The 24,639-nt window shown below is 31.8% G+C and overlaps 2 protein-coding genes and 1 long non-coding RNA gene across 6 annotated transcripts; 1 reads left to right on the forward strand and 2 right to left on the reverse strand.

Moving 5' to 3' along the window:
- Positions 1-5,165: 5,165 nt before the first annotated feature.
- Positions 5,166-6,688, reverse strand: LOC145103839 (uncharacterized). 2 transcript variants are annotated; one of them, XR_013706890.1, is made up of 3 exons: positions 6,190-6,688; positions 5,867-6,033; positions 5,166-5,551 (listed from the first exon to the last, which is right to left on the reverse strand). It is a non-coding gene; the product is annotated as an uncharacterized LOC145103839 (long non-coding RNA). The 2 variants fall into 2 exon arrangements; XR_013706889.1 differs by lacking the exon at positions 5,166-5,551 and having other exon boundaries at positions 5,604-6,033.
- Positions 6,689-7,028: 340 nt separating this feature from the next.
- Positions 7,029-10,322, forward strand: LOC145103840 (alpha/beta hydrolase family protein). 3 transcript variants are annotated; one of them, XM_079041107.1, is made up of 10 exons: positions 7,029-7,567; positions 7,679-7,756; positions 8,113-8,449; positions 8,522-8,781; positions 8,875-8,977; positions 9,056-9,156; positions 9,253-9,427; positions 9,502-9,672; positions 9,769-9,869; positions 10,043-10,322. In XM_079041107.1, the coding sequence occupies exons 1-10, from the start codon at positions 7,235-7,237 to the stop codon at positions 10,106-10,108; spliced, it is 1,725 nt and encodes a 574-aa protein (XP_078897233.1). In that variant the 5' UTR covers positions 7,029-7,234; the 3' UTR covers positions 10,109-10,322. The 3 variants fall into 3 exon arrangements, with proteins under 3 accessions (XP_078897233.1, XP_078897232.1, XP_078897234.1); XM_079041108.1 differs by having other exon boundaries at positions 7,030-7,567; positions 8,555-8,781; XM_079041106.1 differs by having other exon boundaries at positions 8,113-8,781.
- Positions 10,323-11,081: 759 nt separating this feature from the next.
- LOC145109658 (reticulon-like protein B9) lies at positions 11,082-12,463 on the reverse strand. The gene is made up of 5 exons (XM_079046854.1): positions 12,300-12,463; positions 11,932-12,112; positions 11,717-11,846; positions 11,562-11,631; positions 11,082-11,467 (listed from the first exon to the last, which is right to left on the reverse strand). The coding sequence occupies exons 1-5, from the start codon at positions 12,409-12,411 to the stop codon at positions 11,298-11,300; spliced, it is 663 nt and encodes a 220-aa protein (XP_078902980.1). The 5' UTR covers positions 12,412-12,463; the 3' UTR covers positions 11,082-11,297.
- Positions 12,464-24,639: the final 12,176 nt, after the last annotated feature.

The following is a 24,639-nucleotide window of genomic DNA, read 5'->3' on the forward strand; positions in this document are numbered from 1 at the left end:
AATTTTGAAATCGCGTTTAGTTCATCTATTTTTCTAAATTTTTCATGGAAAATGAAAATTTTCCGTTTTCTAAAATTATAAAGAAGTTGGAAATTTTTGGAAACCGATAATCATTGTTTTCCACATTTTTCTAATTTCAAAATTTTTCTAAAATATAAACGCACACCTACTCCCACCCCACCTACCTCTACCTACCACCGCCTTAACACCCCAACCTACCCACACCCACACCCACTCCCCCCCCCCCCCACAAACACACCCACCCCCACCCCTACAAAAAAAAACACACACACACCCACTTTCACAAACACACACACACATACACACACACCCACCCACATACACACGCACCAACCCCTACAAATACACACACACACCAACCCCCACAAACACACACATACACACACACACACCAACCCCCACACACCTATCCCCACAAACACACACACATACACACACACCAACCCCTACAAACACACACACACACACACACACACACACCCCCACAAACACACACACACACACACACACAAACACACACACACACACACCCACAAACTCACACCCACACCCACACCAACACCCACACCCACACCCACCCCCACCCCCACACCCACATACACACACACATAAACATGCGCGCGCACACACACACACACCCAACACCACTACTACAATCACCATAACAATCACCATCACCACCACCACTACCCCATCACCAACACCACAACCACCACCACCGTCGTCATCACTACCACTACACACACACACCCAACACCACTACTACAATCACCATCACCACCACCTCTACCTCATCACCAACACCACCACCACCACCGCCGCCATCACTACCACTGCCACAATTGCTGCCGGCACCGCCTGTCATCACCACCACCACCGCCACCCCGTTGCCACCGCCGCCGCCACCGCCACCACCATCGCCATCATCGACACCACCACTGCCCCCCGCTGCTGCCCCCACCACCACCACCGCCACCGCCCCCATGCCTACCCTACCTCCACTATCGTTTTCTAAAAATAAAAACCGATAGAAAAATACACATCTAAACACGTTTTTTATTTTCCTAAGACGAAAAATGAAAAATGAATAAGTTTTAACTAAACGCGTTTTCTAAATTTTTCCAATGAAAAATGAAAACAGAAAACAAAAATTGAAAAGGAAAAACGAAAAACGGAAAATGAAAACTGTTTTTCCGTAACTAAACTCAACCTTACCTTTTGAATGAAAGATTTTTTAACAATTTAAACAATTCATTACACATTTATTACATCAACTCTTTAAATTCATTACCTTTTCAACAATAAGTGTATGAGTTGACTTTCTCCAAGGGAGAGTCTATTTGACACGAACATGTGACTGGACATATATTTTTATCTTTAAATTCATTACCTTTTGAACAATAAGTGTATGAGTTGACTCTCTCCAAGGGAGAGTCTATTTGACACGAACATGTGACTGGACACATATTTTTATCTTTAAATTCATTACCTTTTGAACAATAAGTGTATGAGTTGACTCTCTCCAAGGGAGAGTCTATTTGACACGAACATGTGACTGGACACATATTTTTATTTGTTTGGACACATATTGGAAAAGATAATGGTAGAAACAAACAAAGATACAATAGATCCACTGATATATCTTCTGAAAGTAACACTAATTTTCCATTATAGCATCCACCTTGGCCGTGCACTTTTGTAATGAACTAGATAAATAAAAATTCATGTAATACGACGATTAATCAATTTTATAAATGATCATCTAATGTGATAATCTTAAAGATAGTTTTCAAATGTTGGGATTGAACTATGGCATAAGTGAAAACAATTTACCTTAACCCTTTCTTTCATTCTTGTATTTTAGAAATATTATCTTAACCAAGATTCATCATAACCATTTTAAACTAGTGTTATGCCCGTCCGGTGGACGGTAGACCGATGTAATAAAATATATTGATTTTACTTTCTTCTATATCATCATTCTATAATTTGTTCAAATATAATAAAAGTTATTTCCCAAGAACTATTAACCATAAAATATAGATTCAGGCTCACTATCTATATGGTTCTATTGACGGTGGGAGGTACTTCCATGGAATAAGTAATACTCTTTTTTAGATAACCAAATTCAATCCAAGATGATATTAAATTTTCCAGTTATAACATTGTACTATGAAATTCATTTATTTTTGTACTTATATCGTTCATTTGTTTCAATTATACATACACATACAAACTTACTTTTTGTTCATTATACCAACATACATTCATTGTAGTTATTTTTTGTAGTTAACTTAACTGTAAATTCAAGTAGAGTCAAAGAGGTAAAATTGTCATGCAAGGGAATAATACATGTTCGGTTTGTTCACCGATTAATGAATAACCATGACTGTTTGTATATATAATTGATAATGCATTATATGGTGACAAATAAACAATAATTACTTAAAATGTGGATGTAAAAACAATGAACCGTTTTTACTTTATTTTGTAGCATTATACTTTCATTTGTTCCTATTATAACATTTTAGTATGACAAATCTACTCAATAATTGTCATATCATTCAAATAAAATTGTTTATTTTTATAGTAGGCAATGCATAGGGAGAAATATACATTTAGTGATGTGTCGGTTATACCATCCTACTTTCAAGCACACAATTATTTTTTTTCGAGAAACACAATCAAATGAAACAATTATTATTTTATTATTATTGTATTTTTTTGCATCTAGACACTACTGTTTAAAAAAAAATTTAACACCTTTAATATTGACATATTTTGACAAAAAAAAATTACAATAATATAATAAAATATAACTAATAATATAATAACCGATAAAAAATAAAAGAAAGTGTCATTTCCGATAAAAATGTGGAATATAAAGTTAAAGAATGGATGTGAACATTACGCCAATAATAAATAAATATAGGAAACTACATATTTCAATGTATTATGTGGTCTATCCAACTTGTTTATTTGGACTATATTTGTGTTACTTCTTTTATCTTAAAAAATATCTATTTTTACCTTATATAATAATAAGAAAAAAAGAATAATATATTTAAAATGCTTTTTTCCACATTCCATCTAATCATCCCTATAATCATCTTCCTTATGCAAACAAACAACATAATTTTTATATTAGATTGCTAAAATACATACCAAAGTATAAGGCAATTCATAGATTAAATCATCTCCAAAAGTTATTTATATAAATCAACAAGCAAAAACATTAGTATGAAAATGTTATATAATGGCTTAATTATTTTTTATAGGATAAGATAGGGATAATGACTTAAAAGGGTAATATATTTTTCGATTTGTATACATTTGGTCACTGAGTTTTTTTCGTCCACATTGCCCCTTCAACTTGTTAAACTGTATACATTCAGTCCTTAGTCCTTATGACCGGCTACTCCAGGTTACCCGGTAAAAATGATTTAATAGGGTAATATATTTCTCACTTTGTACACATTTAGTCATTAATATTTTTGTACACATTTAGTTTTTTTTTTCTTCAAAATAAGTCATTTTTTTTGTACTCATTCAGTACTTATGAATGATTTTTTAGTTTTTTCTCACGAAATCTTACGTGGGACATTCATTAATGAGCTGTATGGGGCTTTTGATGCTTATATCCATTGCGATCTCGACTACTTGGTTGCTTAGGTCATGTGTTCTGAACGTCATAACTTCTTCATATGATTTCGGATTTTAACGATCTTTATATCCATGTGTTTGTATTTTAGTCTACTACAACTTTCATTTAGATTACTCCTATTAAAAAATAATATATTTTTACTTACGATTTTTATATCCATACGCGGTGGCGGATTTAATATGGTCCCGGTGTTGCACCGACAACACCTGTTTTTTCTGTTCGCAATGGAAAATTTTTCGCTTTATTTTTTTACGTTTATACCTATTTTCCATGTATCGACAACACCTATTTCATCTCGGCAACACCTACTATGTATTACTGCGTATTCTCCTGTCCATATGTTTTTTTATGAATGCATGTATGTATATTTTTTTATAAAATCGCTAGTAAAAATATATTACATTTTAACGGGAGTAATCTTAGTGAAAGTTGTAGTAGACTCAAAAAATGAACATGTGGATAAAGATCCTTAAAATCTGATATCGTATGAAGAAGTTACGATGTTCAAAATACAAGACCTAAGCCAAACCACAAGACTTACGATGTACAAAAATATGAAGGACTAAATGTGTACAAAATGAAAAATATATTACCCTATCAAGTCATTTTTCCCGGCTAACCTGGAGTAAGAGGTCATAAGGACTGAATGTGTACAGTTTAACAAGTTTAAGGGGTAAATATGGACGAAAAAAAAACTCAGTGACGAAATATGTACAAATCTAATAATATGTTACCCTTTTAAGTCATTATCCCGATAAGATAACATAAAGGTTCAAGTTCAAATCAATTTCACTGATTTTTTTTTGTCATACAGCCTAAGTGAGATGTCAGAAATGCAAGAAGTATCAACATACATTTAATAATGGGCAAAATGAAAGAAATAACAACAAACTGAATCGCTATTTCTTGCATTTAAACCAATTTTATTATTACACACACAACATACACATACAAAGCATACACACACCACCGACAAACCAAACACATACACAAAGCATACATATTAGATTTTTTTTAGTAAAATACCTTAAAAAGACAAACTTGGAAATAAAATGCCTATAATTGGGGTTTCATTATTCTATCTTTCTAAGGGATTTCATTACAGGGATTATTTAAGTCATAAATTGCTATACCTTATAGAACTTTGCATAAAGATAAAAACTTTCCTAAGCAACAACACTAACGCTAATGGACCGATTGGATTGCAAAGACTGTCTAAAGAGCGTTCCATTTCCTCTACAGGGAAAGTACACATTATACCTAAAATACCCTCAATAAGACACATATAAAAAATAACATATGGCGTGTGCCTGCATTTCAGCAAGAAGATGTCTTTTAGATGCATTAAATTTTTCAACAATTTCCAACCTAGTTTTCAGATTGTTGTATTCAATAACCTTCATATGCATTAAAAATAACATATGATAGACCCTTGGATCTATCTCAAAGTATCAACAAACTAATAGATTGGAAAAGAAGATGAATGCAATTATCACTGAAATATAACTCAAGGAATCCCACATTCGAGAGGGGGAAGCTCTCCAAAAGAGTCTGAGACTGCTTACAAAATTCCACACACAAAACCCCTAGAGGAAGACAATTATTTAAACCCTCTAAGACGGGACCACAAAAGGGGACAATCAATTCCATGACGAGAAAAGTTGTCCCACCCACCACTGCTGACCAAAACAGAAATAAAGATACTCATAGCCAATTAAACATAATTAAAAGGAATCATTCCATCACTCAATTTGTTACTTGTTGGTCTTTTTTTGGGTCTGTGACCATTTTGCCCCTGCGCTTCCTTCTTTGATAAACCAACATATTTGGAGGCTTATCAGTTTTCAGATTGTTGTATTCAATAACCTTCAATAGAAAATAAATGTCATTTGGGAAAACAAACCAGTAGAATAATTAATGACAAAAAGATGATGGCAGATTGATGTATAATCTACAAAAATTACAGAAAAAACAATGGTAAATCATCTAACCGTGACTTAACCCATAATAAACAAAAAATACAGAAAAAAATGAATTGATTGATTTATTATGAAAAAGAAAAAAGCAAGTGATCCATTCATATGCATAAAGAAAGTACACATTTTCTAATTTTTTGTTCCTTTTGGCTATCAGATTCGAGTTTTTCCTTGTCGGCAAATCTAATCTCACCACAGTGCTTACCTTCAAAGTCATCTCCAATATGAGAATTGTTAAGTTCATAATTGTTTGATGTTTTTGCTTTTCTTATGGAGCTAATAATCACCACCATCAATAACCCACAATCAAAAACCCCAAAATAAAAAACGATAACATGAGATAACCATCCTCGTTCTTCCCCTGCTCTGAAACTGAAAATAATGTACTTCAGTAATTACAAACACCAAAAAAATTAGAGGTTAAGTAAAAAATTTCAATCTAAAGGAGTTGTTTATGAGTCAATCTAAAGCTTCTTCTATACAAACAATAAAATCTCAGGATAAATGTTAATTGATTATAAAAATCACCTGATTTGTAGACGTCTTGGGAAAGATGTTTGATTTCTTGTGTTTTGAATGGAAATCCGAAGACCGATGCTGCTGATGTTGAGGGATGACAATGATCAACGGAGGAGGCGTCGATTAATATGGAGATATAAGAGAACAGGAGGTGGAGGCGTCTGGATGAAGAAGAAAACGAAGAGTTACACTTAGGGAAAATAGGATTTAGTTAACCTCAGCCCACAATTTGAGGCTCTTCTTGCTTCATCGATAATGTTGGCACAAAAAAGTGCCAAAATCGAAGACTTATATAGCGGGAATGGAGATCGTAGGTGGTGTAGTTACCGGTTCAGATGGGAGCACAATCCTTATGAAAGGAACCACCACAGACAATTGAGTCATGGGTAGGTTGAGAAACCGATTGCTCTAGAAGAACTGCCGACTGTGAGGAACGTGGAGAGAAGAATGTGGAATCGTGGGACGACCGAAGACGGAAGGGTGAGAATGACCTCCGATTCGCGACTTTAGTATGTTTGCTAATTCACGGCTAATTTAGCAATAACAAAATGTCTTTTATTTTTAGAAAAAATAACTTCGTGAATTCACAATGTAATTTTTGACAATTTACATGGTCTTTTGTGATAAAAAAAAGTCATAAATATATATATTCCATAAAAAAATAGTCATTAGTGAATAACTCAAAAAAAGAAAAAAAAAATCATTCTCCTTTAGTTTACCAACTATAATCTCTATATCAAATATTTCATTCCAAATATTTCCAGATTTTGGTTATTATTATTATTATTTTTTTTTGGGGTTAAAATTTTCGAAATTCACAACTCACAAGCAAGCTCGACCAGAGATGTTGATGCATATATGACAGATAGAGTCAAAGCGTGCATGCCCTGCTCTGGTAGTAGCACGTGGGGATTAATAGTTTCGCTTTCTTCAGATCCATCATCTTCCTCCCGGCTGCCACCGCCACAACTACCCTTTGACTCCATGACACGCAATCACTCAAGCTTTATCTAAAATTTCCATTTTCATTTTCCCCAATTACAATCCTCTAAAAATGACTATGTCGGCGATCATCCACTTTCAATCACACAACACCGTCGTTCCTACCCCTCTCCCTTTCCAAATGGCATCGCCAGCATCCGCCGCCGTCCGCCGCGTCTGCTTTCAACTTCCCTTCCGCCGTTTTCCTCCTTTGCCATCCCTTCGGCTGACACCTTTTTTTAGAGTTAGGGCTTTCTCTTCTGATGAGACGGAGTCCGAGATCTCAATCAGTGGCGAGAAGGTTTCTAATAAGCCTTCTATTTGTACTGCTGACGAGCTACACTATGTTTCTGTCAATAATTCCGACTGGAGACTTGCTTTATGGAGATACCATCCTTCTCCGCAGGTAAATTGTTAATGGAGACGAATCTTAGTTACATATGACTTCTGATTTCGTATTTTGCTTGTTCATTAACTGCAATGTCTGTATAACTTCGATTTACATATGTTATTACAGGCTAAATCGAGAAAACATCCACTATTGTTGTTATCAGGGGTGGGAACAAATGCGATCGGGTACGATCTCTCACCTGAGGTGAGTTCGATTGTCTCTCCTTCTTTCTCTTATTTACGATCATATTCTGTATTTCTTTGATTTTATATCTGTCAAGGGTAAAAAACATGAGCATAGATGAGTGATGCAAACATTAATAAGTTGTCTGCTAGTTTTTAGTGAGTAGTGAGGACTGATAATAAATATATTCTAGGAAATTGGATAATAAAAGAAGGGGAAAATGGAATCTACAAGTGAAGAAAAGGGACATAGTATAGTAAACGATCAACTTCTAGTGAAAGATGAGATTATAAGGAGGAAATGTGGTAGTTACTTTCATTCTTTGTGTAATGAGGATAGATTCTAGGAGATTGAGAAATTACATTGTTTGGTTGCAGTCTTCATTTGCTAGATACATGTGTGAACAAGGATTCGACACCTGGATTCTTGAGGTCCGAGGAGCTGGCTTAAGCATGCACGGGTCCCACCCCAAAGACATCGAACAGTCAGCACACGCAATATCCAACCAGATGGAAGCCGTTGCTGTTTCCGGAGCAGAAACCGTTCTATCCGCATCACAGTCTTCATCTACCAATACAACGGAATCACCGATTCCACTGGAATCAGAGATTCCAGTGGAATTACCAACCGTATGGGAGGAATCAATACTTGTCACCAAGTTAACCGAAACATTCATTACCCTATCAGATAGAGTATCCGGCTTCCTAAGTGAAGGTCAATCAAGACTAATCTCTGCTAAATTATTTGACCAATTTTCAAAACTCATAGGTGATTCTTTCCTAGCAGAACGTTTTAACGAAATAAAGAAAAACATTTTAGGTTTATTGGAATTAAAACAAACCTCAACTGTTGCAAGTCAAATCCAAGACCTGAGTCAAAAACTAATCAATATTATCGAAGAAGGTCAACGTTCTGTTTCACCACCATTGTTTGACCTTCAAGAACGTTTGACCACAACCATGGAAGACTTCCAGAAACAGTTGGACATGATTGTCAAATACGATTGGGACTTTGATCATTACCTTGAAGAAGACGTTCCTGCTGCGGTGAGGTGACATTAATATAAAATTTCCCATTTTACCCTTTTGTATCTACAGATATATTATTAAACAAATCTTGTTTCTAAATTCTAACAACAGATGAAATATATAAAGGCGCAAACTAAACCGGAAGATGGTAAATTGGTTGCTGTAGGACACTCCATGGGTGGCATTTTGCTATATTCCATGCTATCACGATTCGGTAATAATATTTACCATTTAGCCCTTTTAGTTTTTTTTTAAATCAAATTTTAAAATGTATTTAATTCTCGTTCTAAAGGTGCTGAAGGAAAGGAACCAGGGTTGGCTGCTATTGTTACTTTGGCATCTTCACTTGATTACACTTCTTCAAAATCAACACTAAAATTACTGTTACCGCTTGTAAGTAAATATATCTTGTGTTTTACTTTTTTTTACATGACTAGATTATTATTATTATTATTATTATTATTATTATTATTATATTTGTTCATTTAGGCGGACCCCGCACAGGTGCTGAATGTGCCTATTGTCCCTTTAGGAGCACTGTTAACAGCTGCATATCCTCTAACATCGCGTCCTCCTTATGTTTTATCATGGCTTAATCATATGATATCAGCACAAGACATGATGCATCCAGAGCTGTTGAAAAAGCTAGTGTTAAACAATTTCTGTAAGCATATTATATTTTGTATGATCTTGTTTAGTAATAATAAATAATTTAATGAGATTTTAAATTTGTTACAGGTACAATACCTGCTAAACTGTTGCTGCAGCTGACATCAGCGTTTCGTGAGGGTGGTTTGTGTGACAGAAGTGGGAATTTTTTTTATAAAGATCATATTCATAAAATCAATGTTCCTGTGTTAGCCATTGCAGGGGATCGAGATGCAATATGCCCCCCTGAAGCTGTACAGGGTAAGTTGTATATATGTTTTGAAACTACCCTCGTACTTTTGATAAAATGGCGGTTTCTACCCTTCATTGATAATGTTGTTGTTATTGAATGAACAGAAACAGCGAAGCTGATTCCTGAGGGGTTGGTTAGCTATAAACTATTTGGTGAACCGGATGGCCCACATTATGCGCATTATGATTTGGTTGGGGGGCGATTGGTAATACCTCCATACTTTCTCTCTCTTTTTTTTGTAATCTTGTTTGTGATATAGCTGATCTCTGCAATTCTGGTTGTTATTTGAGATGAGGACCAAAATTGCAAAAATTAGCTATACTCAGTGACCAAAGATGTAATTTAGTTAAAAATATATTAAGGTTTGAATGAATGCAGGCGGTTAATGAAGTGTATCCATGTGTAGTGGAATTTCTGAGTCGTTATGATGACATTGAAAAATGATATTATTATTAAGGAAAGGAAACGAGGTTTATTGAGTGAAGGAAGATCGATGGAGCAGATTATGTTTGCTGGTTGGTTGTCCAGAATATGTAGATAGATAGTTTGTGAATGAAAAATATATAGTAAGATCAATGTTCATGTTGTATCATAATTCATGCCAAAAATATTGTACAAGTTAATTAATCTGTGAAGCAAAGTGTTGTTTTAATTTAAACTAGAATTGTTTATTTGGAGAAATCAATTTGTTGATGATGATTGAGTTGAGTATTTGGCATTGCTTGCAAGTACCAAAATATTCTATTTGGTGTTTGGATGTGCCTCGTGAAATTGCTTAATAAATAATTTATGCATTTTTGTTATTTTAATACAAATGTAGTATTAATTTACGCAAACATAAAATATATTGTATATCTTTTAAATCTCATGTTTATAGTATAGTATTATTTGTGATAGTTGTGAAGAAGATGTATTTTATTTATTTTTAAACATTTTCACTTTAGGTGCTATTTATTCATTAACCTCTTAATTGTTCAACATTAACAGTGTTTGGTTAGCACACTTCTACTTCTGACCAAATCACAGGGGATTTCAAACATTCATTGCTTTCTTTCTCTTGCGAAATTTGTAAAAGATCGCCACCCTCTTCATAGCTCTTCCTGCACTACTGAAGCCACCAGCGCCACCCTCTACTTTGTTAGACTAAAGCCCTAAATGTTTAAGTTTCTTTTATGGATTCGAAGCAAGAACGATTTCAACTGATCAATGAATGCCTTCCACACTGTTGGATAGAATTTTGATAGTTAATGTTACCTTTGTTTGCTAAATAGACCACAATACAATTATTTGATGTTAAGAGGCGTAAAGAATATGAAACAGGTTCAATTTCATGTAGTTCCGATTGTGAGATTTCACATTTCTTTGTCCAATAAACACTTGACCACGTTAGAATGATCCAATAAAGATAATACGATGCCAACAAGTTAATTTTTTATGGTATATATGTTTATATAAGTTTTCAATTTTTATGGTATATATATGTTTATATAAGTTTTCTCCAGATATATACATATACCATGTTCACATGCTTATCTGTACAAGTATACAGCATTACTACTACATTAGCCACCACATGCGTACGTACATGTCTTTTGAATTTATCTTTTGAATTTAAAGAGAAAGTATTTAACGTTTATTTGCGCTTCTTGTCCTTAACTCGTCCTCTTGGGATCTTGTTTAGGACTTTGGAATCAAATTTCTTCAACACCTTCTTTGCATCTTTGCTCCCTTTGCGTATGAGGCGATCAACTTCTTGCTCGTATTGTTCATACAATACAGGTAAAGTTCCAAGACAAATAAAACCTACGTAAACATAGAGAATGCAACCCAAACATATATAAGATCAACATCCGTCGGGTTTTTGAGGTAAAAACCATATATAATAATTGGAACTTACAGAAGAACAAGAGATTCAAAGAACTGAAATAACTGCCAAGAACTGAAATCATCCATAAAGATCCGATCACCTACAAGACGATTAGTCGATTATATTTGAAAATTTCTTCAAGAATAATTAATATTAGAGTAAAGAAACATAGTTTAAATGCGTACCAAGAAAAACTCAATGAAATTTTCCCCGCTTGAGATCTCATAGAATCGGAGTAAGACCCAATTTACTTTCCTATACAACCATCTGAATGCAGATTCTTGTATCGTTATCTCATGTATATCAGGAAGATCCCTATATAGTACAAATTCAAAACAAGTTATTTTATAAAAGTATTTCTCCTTTTGGGAAATCTGTATAAGGTGCAAAAAAACATTACCAATTGGCGAATTTTGCTGCTGTGTATGTGAGAAAGACGATCAACATGACAAGGATCGAGATGTGACAGATTAAAGAAACAAAGTTGTACTCAACAACTTCAAAGAGAAACCAGATCATCGTAATTCCTAGCAGAATTGCTGCTGACAAGCTTTTGTTTCTCCATAAAAGTAAGTTTGCAACTGCGACATAAATCAATTAAACACTATTAATTTAGGAAAGCCATCTTGTTAATCACAAGAGATTTCGTTATTTTGATACATAATGTCAATAAAATAACTTAAAATTTAATCTCAATATATGCTGGTCATTATATATTAAAAAGAAAAACTTAATACATTATTGAAATAACAAGTTTTTTAGAGATACCTTGTCCTCCACCAAGTAAGGAATGTACAGATCTTTCACGACCAAACAATTTGGTAGTTGGAACGTTATGATCGTTGGAGTCTTCTGCTTCAGAAGAAGAATATATCAACATGTTTAAAGGGATCGTATGAAATTCAAGAATCGTAAATTTTGATGTTCATGTGTGTACGTGTTATTTGGATTTTAGGAAAGATGCATAGTTTATATAATCAAAATTAGGGTTCCAAGCTTTGTATTCAAGAAATCTTTAAAGTTGGAAGAAAGGGATGACTTTGGGATGAGTTGTCTCCTCACTATCACATGAACAAAACTAACAAATTGAATTTATGGTTGTCTTATTTATCCGGTTATATGATAAGATTAACAAAGAAAATATTTTCTATACTATATTATATACAAGGTGTAAAAAAATATTACCAATTGGCGAATTTGGCATAAATCTTTTGGAAGCGTTTGGAAGCTTTTAGCTTTTAGCTTTTGACAAAACGCTCTAGTTTAAACAAAAAGCTTCGTTTGGTAGTACGAACGTTTAGCTTTTAGTTTAAACAAAACGCTCCAAATCTAAAAGCTACTTCATGTAGCGTTTAACAAAACGCTACTGAGCTTTTGAAATCAATTTCCATAATTACCCTTAAAAATATATTTATATATTTATTTATTATTAATCAATTGTCCTTTTATGTAATTTTATATATTTCAAAAGCTTCCAGCTATTTTTGCCAAACACTCATATAACAAATAAAAGCTACAGCTTCCCGCTACATGCTACCCGCTACCAGCTACCCGCTAACCGCTTCCAGCTAACAGCTACTTCTGCCAAACACGCCCCTAATTTACATCAATAACTTTATGGTTATTCATTTCCAAAGATAATCCCTAGACCCTAATCCCTTTTGTCGCCGAAACATGTTCAAATATGAATGTTTCTATTTATTCAATTATCTTTATAAAAAAATCTATCTTAATAAATAAATATTATTTTTGCTAAATATCAACTTCTTATTGAATTTGACACATCATTTTCTCAGAATTTTAGAATTTTTTTTCACTTGCAATTTTTTTTTTGTTTTTATTCAAATGTCACATATTAAATGTCACCTCAAATTAATTAATTTTATTAATATATTATTTAATATATATTAACATAGATAGTATGAATCCCTATATTTTAGGTTTGGAACAAAAAGGAAAACAAAATATTTAAAATACATATTTGAACTATAATAAAAAAATATTGTCACTTTTGAAAATCATAACTCTTAAATAAACGAGTTAAATTCCTAAAACTGAAAATTAGTTTTATTATTATTAAGGTTTGAATCAACATTTGCAAGTCGCAATCACGAAATCAAACATCTTTAATGATACTTGTAAACAAAGCCTTCTAATTATTTATTATTGATGATATTTTTTTAAATAATTCTATATATACAAAGAAAATGTTATACATTTTGACATTAACTCGTTTCTTTATGGGCCATATTGACAAACACCAACTTGTGTCCATCAATATGTGATTTATTAAAATTTAGTTTACATATATAAATATAAATTTGAATTATGACTCTATTTTATTTTTTGTTTTTTAATATCTTTATTATTAAATACTATTATTCTTAATTTTTGAGTTTTTTAATTAAAAATAACATAATATGTTATTTTTATAAAATTTTATATTTAAACATTGATTATATATAATGACATTTTTTAATCAATATAAATTAAGCATTTATATAATAGTAGTTTTTTTTTACTTTAAAAACTAAAAAATAGCTACTCAATCAAAAAGCATGAAAATGTGACTTTACTTTAAAAACTAAAAAATACCTAATATAAAGGTGTGAAAATGGAATATGTTAAAGTGCAATGTATTTATGAAACTTTCCCTCAATATCCAAGTTGTTGTTGAATGGGTGTTGGTGAGTTAAAAAAAATTCACGGGTCTTGGTGGTTGCTTTGTTGTCATATTTATTAATGTTTAAGTATTTTCTTGGGGCTTGGTCGTTGTACTATTATGCGTTAGCATGGTGGTTTGAATACACCATAAGTTGCTTCAACAAGTGGTGTGAGTTCCTTGGGTTTTAGTTGTACAAATTTTGTCCCTTTTGCTGCATTGTGTTAAAGGGTATAAATGTTATTATGATCAAGTAATGGCTTTCGAATATGAATTACTTTATCAATCGTATAGATTGAATTACTTACTTGTTCATCATTTCGTTTGTATTTATTTCAAATTTTACTTTAAAAAATGCTTCTTGTAGCCAACATAGGTAATGCACTTTATTTTTTATTTGTATTAGCAATATAAATTCCTTCCCTCAGACCCTCACTCATTATAGCAATGTAACTTCCTTATGGTTTACAATTTTGGGCTTTCAAATTATAGCATATCATTTTATTCTATAAAGAAATATTAAAAAAAAATACATGCATCTTTCTTAAATGAAAATCATCAAATAGTTTAAAAGATCATTTCTTCAAACATATTCTATTTCATTAGAGAAAACAATAAAAATGACAACAAATCTAAAAAAAATACCTTCTGAGTCGTAGGAAAGCATGGGTCTCTTCGCTAGTTTACATGAAATCCCTCCAAGTCAAAAAAAATCAAACTAAGAAACTTAGAATCAGGGGGGACATTTTGGGATGTCCATATCTCTATTTTCGGTAAATAAGTAGCCTTTATATTAATTTTAGAACTCAAAAGAACCATTAATGAAAAAAAAGTATAGTGCATGCCCTTTCATATGCTTTTGATTTTGAAAAATAGTTGGACCATTTACTTCATATCAGATTTGATTTTTTATATATGCAACAGTTACAATAGTCTGCAAAACAATTAAAACAAATTGTTGGAATCACAAATTTTGTGTGGGAGCAAGTGGCGAATGATATTTGATGAACCAAATTATGTCAATTGAGTTTGTGATGCTAGAACTAAACTTTTCTCGTGGAACTTGTAGCAAAAGTTTTAAAGAGGTAATGAATATTTTTGTCTGTTTTAAGAAGAAATTTGAAGTGAGTTTTATGGTTAGTAATCTCTTTTAAACTTTTTTATCGTCATTTTGATTATTATTAATTAGCATAACATCATCATTAAAATTATTTATATTATTATTACTAGCATTATCGTCATATTATTAACATTATCTACATTATTATTATTATTATTATTATTATTATTATTATTATTATTAATAACAACTTTAATATAAAATAAAAAATAAAAAGATATTAAATATTTTAGTATGAAATCCTAATAATAATTAAGATAATAAAATGACACCAAATAATTATAATATTAATGGTAATAGTAAATACATAATATTTATACCCATATACACATACTAATAATAAAGAAAAGTAATAAAAATAAAATATTATTAAATATTTTAGTCGAAAATCATAATAATAAAATGATATCAAATAGTTATCAAACTTATAACAGTAATATACACAATAATGACATACTAAATTTGTTAATAATAATAATAATAATAATAATTGTTGTTGCTATTATTATTATTATTATTATTGTTATATATATATATATGTTATATATATATATATATATATATATATATATATATATATATATATATATATATTAAAGAAGTCCTAGCATATGAACAGTGAAGTTGCTTTCTATGTATATTTTTGCTGCATTGTGCACTGTTAACAATAACAGTTAACAATAACAGTTAATGACTTCATTCTTTTGTCATTTAAGATGCAAGACTGGCAAACACAAAACAGAAAAGCCAATGGCCTTGATTTAGCTTGTAAAATTCCCGATGTTGTAAGGGCAATTTCGGAAAACCACCGGGTGACACAATGGAGAAAGTGGATATTCTTTCTTTCGGCTTTACGCTAATCAAAACAAATACAAGCGTACTTTCAATTATTTCTTTTGTTGTAGCAATAACATCCTACTATTTTTTTGTACAACTAAATAAAACATTATACTTCCAAAGATTTTCTTTTTATAGAGTTATAATAGGATGAAATCAAAGTAGGTTGTTCATTGGCGAATCTAGAACCAAAAACCACATGGTTCTTTATGTAAATAAAACTAAAATAGTTAGGTCTTTTAGCAAAAATAGGTGGGTCTTTTAGCAAAAATGAGATAGGTCCTTCATATTTTCTATATATATTTGTTGTATTTAAAAAAAAAGGTAGGTCCTAGGACCTACCTTGTTGAAGCTTAGCTACGCCCATGAGGTTGTTATAGTAATTAACTTATAATTGGGTTTTTTCAAAATACAATGTCCTAATAAGAAAAAAACCCAGCCCGGGGCGAAGCCTGGGCTTTTTAAGCATCGTTCTTTCTAGGGGTGCAAACGAGCCAAGCTACTCGCGAGCTACTCGAGATCGGATCGTTAAAAGTTCGACTAAAAACCGATTTTAAACGAGCCCGAGCCGAGCTCGAGCTTAATATTAAGCTTGTTTATTAAACGAGCTCGAGCTCAAGCCTATGTCACTAAGCTCGATTAGGCTCGCGAGCCTAAACGAGCCTTTATATAATATAAATTTTTATTATTTATATATATTAAAATAAAAACATATTAGGGGAATTATGAATTTAGGGTATTAGTAAACGGGCTTTTTAACGAGCTCGAGTCGAGCTTAAGCTTATTTAGACATGTCAGATAAAAACGAGTCGAGCCCGAGCTCGAGCCGAGCTTGTATAACTTTTTACAAGCTCGAGCCGAGCTCAGTAAAAGAAAGCTCGAATCAAGCCGAACTCAAGCTCGAGCCTCATATAACTTAAACGAGCCCGAGCCGAGCCTGGTCGGGCTCGGGCTCGGCTCGGCTCGTTTCTTTCATATTCAGCCAATTATAGCGTCCTACTTTCGTGACTCACCAAACATAGAGAAAAAATTCCGACCCGTGCAACGCACAGGTCTATTCACTAGTTATTATTATAAAAAATATAAATTGAAAATCAATTTCCCTGTAAATGTATAGAAAATTAGTTATGATGGATTTCCTAATAATAATAATAATAATAATAGTCACAATAATAAAACGATATGAAATAGTTATAATATTAAGTGTAATATTGTACATAATAATTATACACACACTATAAATAATAATTATAATAGTAGACGTAGAGATAAAAACATAGAAATCAATTTTCTCACAAATGTGTTGGAAATTCTCAGGGATTTCCTAAAGTTAAATTTTTTTTTAATGGTGCACATCTCCTTAGAAATTCCAAAGAAATGACTGTGAACCTTTTCGTCACCATATGTATTTGTCAACAAATTATAGTCCTAGAAAATTCTAGAAAATTCTTTGGAAATAAGTTTCCTATAATTTCTTAGGAAAAATATTTCTTAAGAAATTCGTCTGAAATATTAATATTTTCTTTGAAATACCAGCATATATAGTAATTTACATAACATCTCTCTAAGTTATAAAACAAACTCATAGACTTGGAATCATGGGGTCATTTTGGGATGTCTAGATCTCTACTTTCGGTAAACAAGTAGCCTCTATATTAATTTCAGAACTCAAGAGAACCATTAATGAAAAGAGAAAGGATAGTTTATGAGCCCCTTTGTACGAATTTGATTTTGAAAAGGGTGAAAAGAGAAAGGATAGTTTATGACCATTTATTTCATATTAATTTTGGTTTTGTATATTTATAGCAGTTACAACAGTCAGCAAAACAATTAAAACAAAAGGTTGCAATCATAACTTTTAGGTTGAGACCAAGTGGCAAACAACATCTGATGAACCAAATTATGTCAACTGGGTTCGTGAGGCTACAGCTCAAATTTTCTTGCGGAACTTGTAGTAAAAAGTTTAAGGAGGTATTATCCTTATCTTGAATATTATTGATATTAACATAATATCATTATTAAAATTACTTATATTGTTATTAATAGTATTAACATCTTATAATAAACATTGTCTGTCCTAATAAGTTTTATAATAATAAAACAATATCAAATAATTATAATATTAATACTAATAACTAGAAAGGTTACCCCCGCTACGCGGGGGCCAGAAGCTTTCAATGTTGTTTCCGAATTGATAAATATGACAGACATAGAAAGTGCAAGGATGAAAAGTCCGGGCTTTGCCCCGGACAAAAAATGTAAAAGTTTTGACTGCAAGGACCAGAAGTGTGAAAATGGCTAAAGAATTAAAGGGGTAGGAATTAACAACTTTTTAGAAAAGGGATCAAAGTTGTCAAACCGTTAAAGTTTTGTGGCCAAACTTTAAATATTAAAAGGTTCCAAAAAAGTGTAAAAATATTGATTGCAAGGACCAAAAGTGTGAAAATGGGTAAAGAATAATGACCAAAGTTGCCAAAAAACATCCAAATTTAGTATTCCTAACTTCCAATAATAATACAGGAACCAATTCTGCCAAAAAAATGAGAAGTTGAATGGAACACAAACAAAAGGACATGAATAAATTAATTTAAGAAGTACAGGGACCGAATATGTAAATCAAGGGACCAAACCTGGACAAAGTACCCCAACTTTACTATTCCTTTCTTCCACAACTTTAATATATATATAATAATATGTGGAACACGAGAAGGATTTATCATTCCTTAGTTGGTAAGATATGTGGTCAAGAAATGCGAAGGAAGGTTGAAATACCAATAGACGTCTATTATTGAATTCATCCGACCTGTACATGTTTGGGGAACGTCTAGTGACTTTGGGAACATCCAATGCCAAAGTTACTAAATGGGTAAGTTACAAATCTTTAAAACGGACTATGTAATTCTATGTAATATACTTTATATGTTGGGTTACGGGTGATCATTTTATTAGTTATAAACTAACCTTGTATGATTCCCAGTGAAGCATATACTCGGGGGTGGTTGCAAGCAGGGGCGGAGCCAATTTTTTTTTTACGGTGGTCCTTTTAAAATAATTGATATATATATATATATATATATATATATATATATATATATATATATATATATATATATATATATATATATATATATATATATATACCTTAATAAGCATTTAACATGTTTTGCTGAATTTTAAGAGGTACACCCTTTTATGCATCATGTACAACAAATTTATGCATTGTAGACCTTAAATCGGCTTTAAACCTGGCCGCTTTCCTTATCTCTCGCAGGTTTTTGACTTGGTCATTTTATCCTTGATCGAGTCTCTTGAAGCATGAAATCCCGGCAAATATCTCTCAGTGTTAGCCATCTTCCCCTATATATCAGGCCTTATTCATCTCCTTAGTTAAACTGTTCATCTCCATCTCAAGTTACTCTCCATTCCGGGCCATCTTCCTCAATATCTCTCTTCCGGCCGATTTAAAGACTTGCTCCCCTCATTCTCTTCCCTATCTCTCTTCAGCAACTCGCAACAGCATTATACTCGCTCACCACCTCCTGTGTCTCTCCCTAAAGAAAACCTATATACCTTTGTTTCCATAGCAATCAACCACCACGAACAGAAAAAATACCATCAAAACCGCCACTAATTGCTACAGGTAAAACCTATTTCGGTAACCTGCTAGATTTTCTCAACTTCTTTATGCTTCTTTGGGAACAAAGGTATGCAAAGTTTGTTATCAAGTTCAAATATGTTGCAGATTCTATTTTTGTGTATCTGTTTGTGACTTTTTCTGCTTGATTTTTTCACCTTTTGTACGAGCTCTAAATGAAAATCTGTATTATTTTGATTATTCAATCCAGAGCAGGAATGGTTCAAATCGACCACCAGGTTTGATCTTTTTTACTTTCTTTATTATTGTCGTTATCCTATTTCCCATGTTTGGTTCATTAATTTTGTCAATTGTTGTTACCCCCACACTCACCACCTTTTTTTTTCTCTTGCCCTTCCTCTATATAATAAAAACCCTAAAACGTCCTTTCTATTTTCCATCACCACATCCCAACAGGAACAGAAACACACTTACACACCACCATTTACCATTGCCATCCTCACCTTTTCTCATTTATGCTTCCTCCCCAACGTTTCTGGCCCATATATTCATTTTGATTTGAACACGATTTGAAAGAAATAATTTGTTTTTTGTCAATATGGTTCCAATACAAATGCTTCTTGAGATGGTTCTTCTTGCTCTGCCTCCAAATCCGTTCTCACGTAAGAAGAAAAAAAATCAGAATCAAAACCTTTTCAACCAAAGTAAGTTATATTTAATATGATTGTGTGTGTGTTGTTGTGTGTTTGTATCTGAAATTGTGTATGCGATTGTGGTTGTAATTTGGTGTTTCTTTATTACTTGCATAACACACACCCCAGGTGTTTGATATAATGCATGAATGAAGGTTTTAATTTTTTTTTATGAAAATCCAACAAACTGTAAATGTGAGCTATGTCAAGATGCTCTCATGTTTGAAATTTGAATAGGGTCTGCATAATAGTTGCATATTCGATATAATTTGATAATTGAAGCTGTAAGTTCTCCAAATTTCATTTTATACTTGAATTTTCTTCTTTTAAAGAAATCCTTTTATGTTTGTGTTAAGATATATCAAATAAGCTTTATTTTTTTTAATTAATAGTAGCGGAGATAAATGGATTTTTTTTTTCAGTGGGGATAAATGGAGAGACTTGAAATTTTGGTTAAATGAATGAGAAGGACTCAATGTGATAATTTGAAGTTTTGGGGTGAATTTCAAAATAAAGGGCATTATGGTCTAAAACATGTTTATGTTTCCTTCTTGCAGATTTACCAGGTAAGAAAGCTAATTGATTCTCCAAAATTGTTTTTGATTTTATTGATTCTATATGTTTTTGGATGTACCGATTCAATTTTTTTTCTCCAAGCAGATTTTCCAACATTAACACTTCTCAGATAGTAAATACAATATGAATATATGCTAACAATTTTTATTTTATTTTATTTTTGTTTACATGTACTTCAATGTTTGATTTTCTTGATTTTCTTGATGCCTTTGTTCTTTTTGTTGTAAGTTTATGATACTTAAAGCATTTGATAGTTATTATATTTTTACAAAATTACTAAAATGATTATTTTAAGAGGTATTTATTTGGTTATAAATTTAGTGAATCATGTGCAAGTCTGGATACTCTGCACAAACCAGTTGATAACAAGATGAAATCATCCAATAACCTTGTTCATGTTGGTTTGCAAACAAATAAGGTATAAGAATTTAAAGGCCTCTCAACAATCATTATTCGTATTGCGGAAGTTCAGATTTTTTTTTTCAAAGTTAGTGTTTTCAAGTTGTTTTGTTGATTTTATTTTCAAATATGGGTGTGTGTTGGGATGTATATGATTACCCTTTTTTGGTTCTTAGGTGTTCATATAAAGTCATAAATGACAATAAACACAAGTTTATTTGTATGCCCTAACTATATTTTGTAATTTTCTTTGTTGATGTCGTATTCGTTTATTGATCCTCTACAGATGGTGAAAATGGTTTTTTTTGGCAATTGATGAGTAAGTTTTACTGTTTTATGATTTTAACCTTCTTTTGATTTTTTTGGCAGTTTGATTGACTTGGAGAATGTTTTGTTGATTTTAGCTAAATTCTATCACCAAGCAAAGTGAAACTGGAAACGATCCAAAGGGCATAAACGGAAAAGCAAATCATGCAAGTGGCAGTGAGGATGGTAGTGCAAAAGGCAAAGCAAAAGGTATAAAGGGTGGTGATGACATTGGAACCTACACATATTTAAAAGGTTTGTGTTTAGCTATTCGAGTTCCCATTTTAGGGCTATATGCAAGAAATACCTTTTATGAGTAATTATTAGGTTTTTTTCAAGTAATTTGATTAGTGGGTGTAGTAGCTAATAAGGACTATGAAATAATTTATAGTCTCCTATTCACTTGATGATAATGGATCGAGTGATTATGTTGCCTTTTCTGAAAGGGTACTGATGTTGTGGCTTTCCAGAAGCCAATTCTACCAATGTGCTTTTTCCAGGCTATGGGGAGCATCTAAAGGTTCTAATGACAACTATATCCCTACTAAATTGAGAGTTTTTGTGTTGAATTAAGGTTGTGATGTAGATCCTAGGCCAATGATTGCATTGCATAATTTTAGTTTATAACATTGGATTTTGGCATTGCAGATTTGGTTTATTTGCTTGGATTATGCAATGAATAAGCCAAGCCTGTAAATTACCTTTTAATACTTTTGTGATACACACACAATACATATATCATTGATTTTGGCCTATGATTGCATTGCAAAATTTTAGTTTATGAATTCATGTCTAATGACATTCTCAGAGAGCACTTATCAAGTAGGCATGTGTCAATAAATATCTTATTTATTTTGTTATAAATATGATATTTTTTTGCTTTTTTGTTTGTTTTTGTTGATGTTTGTCAGGAAGAATCAAGCTAATTAAGCCTTGCCCAAAATCATCATTCTCGATCATTGTTTATGGTACAAATATTTTCCTATATATTATTTATATGTATTCAATAGTGAAAATGCTTTTTTATTGTAAACAAATGAAAAATAATAGTTGATAAACAACAAAAGACGTTCATAATACTTTTGAGAGGATTGTGTTTCTGGTAAAATGATGATCAATAAACAATGATCTAAAAGAATCTTGAATATATTTCTCCTTTTATTTCCCTATGTACATTTTCATATTAGTTGTGCTAGAACAATTATTTTAAATGTCAATCAGTAATTTATCATAAAAAATGTTTGGTTTATGGACATGTTCATTGTTAAAACCTTGATGCGACCGTATAGAGCAAAGCGGCGGATCAAACTTCAGAAGCTCAACCATGAAATTTGAAGTACTATTGGACTAATGAACGACGTTCGTCTATCCATATTTAGTTATACGACTGTTGAATCCGTATGATCTTCATTGATCTTTGAATTTTTTACCATTTGTGTGTGAACGGATGATGTTAATTAGACTTAATCAAATTATTACAGATTTTAATATTAACCGGGTTTTACCGGGTTAATTGTCATTGACTCAACCTATTTTTTTTTTATAAATCCGATTGGGTCATTCCGAATGGAAAATAGGCAAAGGCCCGCTTCTCCTTAGGCCAATCGGTTCGACCGAACATGACGATTTGGATTTTAAAACACTGATAATTATAAAACATTTTTTTATAATATAACATAAATATTTTCAATTTAACATAATACAAAATTACAAATATTCCCTCCCATTGTATATAATCAACGAAAAATGCAATTCACTCAGTATAAAGACATCCTTTTAGACGCCGGATCAAATTCCATAAAACCATTTTTTAGGTTTAATCAATGAAAAAAGTTTTTATTTATTCAGAATCGGCTTTCTCGCATTACCAACTTTATATAACATTATCCTAAAGAATATCACGTGCCAATACAAAAGTATTAGTGAACGTTGACGAACAATTCAACGATAATGAAGTCTATAAAGAAAATGTGATATATTTAAAAGACTTGCATGATTAATAATGCACAATCAATCATGTGTTCATGTACATATCTAAAGAATCTCAAATTTTCATTTTTAATAAATATTATTTTGTTTTTGCTAGCATGACTTTTGTTGATAATTGTTTAGATGTAGTAAACTATTTGTGCAAAAGAACTAATCGGCTTTAGAAACTAATTTCTAAAAGAACGATTTGTACCCGTCGCTTAGCGCGGGTAAGCTGCTAGTATATATATATATATATATATATATATATATATATATATATATATATATATATATATATATATATATATATATATATATATATAGCTTGTCCGTTGATTTTAAAGGGAGAAATTAAATATCCTCCTACCTTTTGATCCTACTAATCCTCCTACCCATTTAAATGATGACATGTGTCATATTAGTATCCTAAAATATCATTAAATGAACATTAAATGTTTACCCATGTCATCATTTCATTGGATAGAAGGATATGTAGGAACAAATAGTAGGAGGATATTTAATTTCTCTTTTAAAGGCCTATGCGAAAAGTGAAAATGACCTCTAAATACAATTTTTTTATATATAAGAAAAATAAATCTAAAAAAACTAAAAACTAAATTAAATTAACTAAAAATGGAATTATACAAATTTATAAAATTTGAGGTGTGACATACGTAAATTTTGAAAACTAGGTTACTAAAAGAATTTAACTTATAAATATGAGGGCCAAAATGTAACTTTAAAAATGAATTACTTAAAAAAAAATGTAAAGCCATAGATTAGAATACGCCTTGCTTGCCAACTGATCTACAAAAGATTTTCAAATAACTTGCACCTATATAATATGTTATTTCTAAATACAAAAAAAAAACAAACATGAAAATTTGAGGGTGGGTCTGGGCCTACCCTGGTCCTAAGGTGGCTCCGCCACTGGGTGCAAGGCGAACAGT

This window comes from Lactuca virosa, chromosome 4, assembly GCF_052849685.1.
Source record: "Lactuca virosa cultivar CGN04683 chromosome 4, Lactuca_virosa_CGN04683_v6, whole genome shotgun sequence".
Classification (NCBI taxonomy): Eukaryota; Viridiplantae; Streptophyta; class Magnoliopsida; order Asterales; family Asteraceae; genus Lactuca; species Lactuca virosa.

Excerpts from the sequence above, each read along its gene's own strand:
- LOC145103840 (XM_079041106.1), top strand. The coding sequence starts at position 7,235 with ATGACTATGTCGGCGATCATCCACTTTCAATCACACAACACCGTCGTT. Across the intron at positions 7,568-7,678 it reads GATACCATCCTTCTCCGCAG|GCTAAATCGAGAAAACATCC; the intron begins GTAAATTGTTAA and ends ATGTTATTACAG. Across the intron at positions 8,782-8,874 it reads AAGAAGACGTTCCTGCTGCG|ATGAAATATATAAAGGCGCA; the intron begins GTGAGGTGACAT and ends TTCTAACAACAG.
- LOC145109658 (XM_079046854.1), bottom strand. The coding sequence starts at position 12,411 with ATGTTGATATATTCTTCTTCTGAAGCAGAAGACTCCAACGATCATAAC. Across the intron at positions 11,632-11,716 it reads ATTTCATTGAGTTTTTCTTG|GTGATCGGATCTTTATGGAT; the intron begins GTACGCATTTAA and ends ATCGTCTTGTAG. Across the intron at positions 11,468-11,561 it reads TTTGAATCTCTTGTTCTTCT|GTTTTATTTGTCTTGGAACT; the intron begins GTAAGTTCCAAT and ends ATGTTTACGTAG.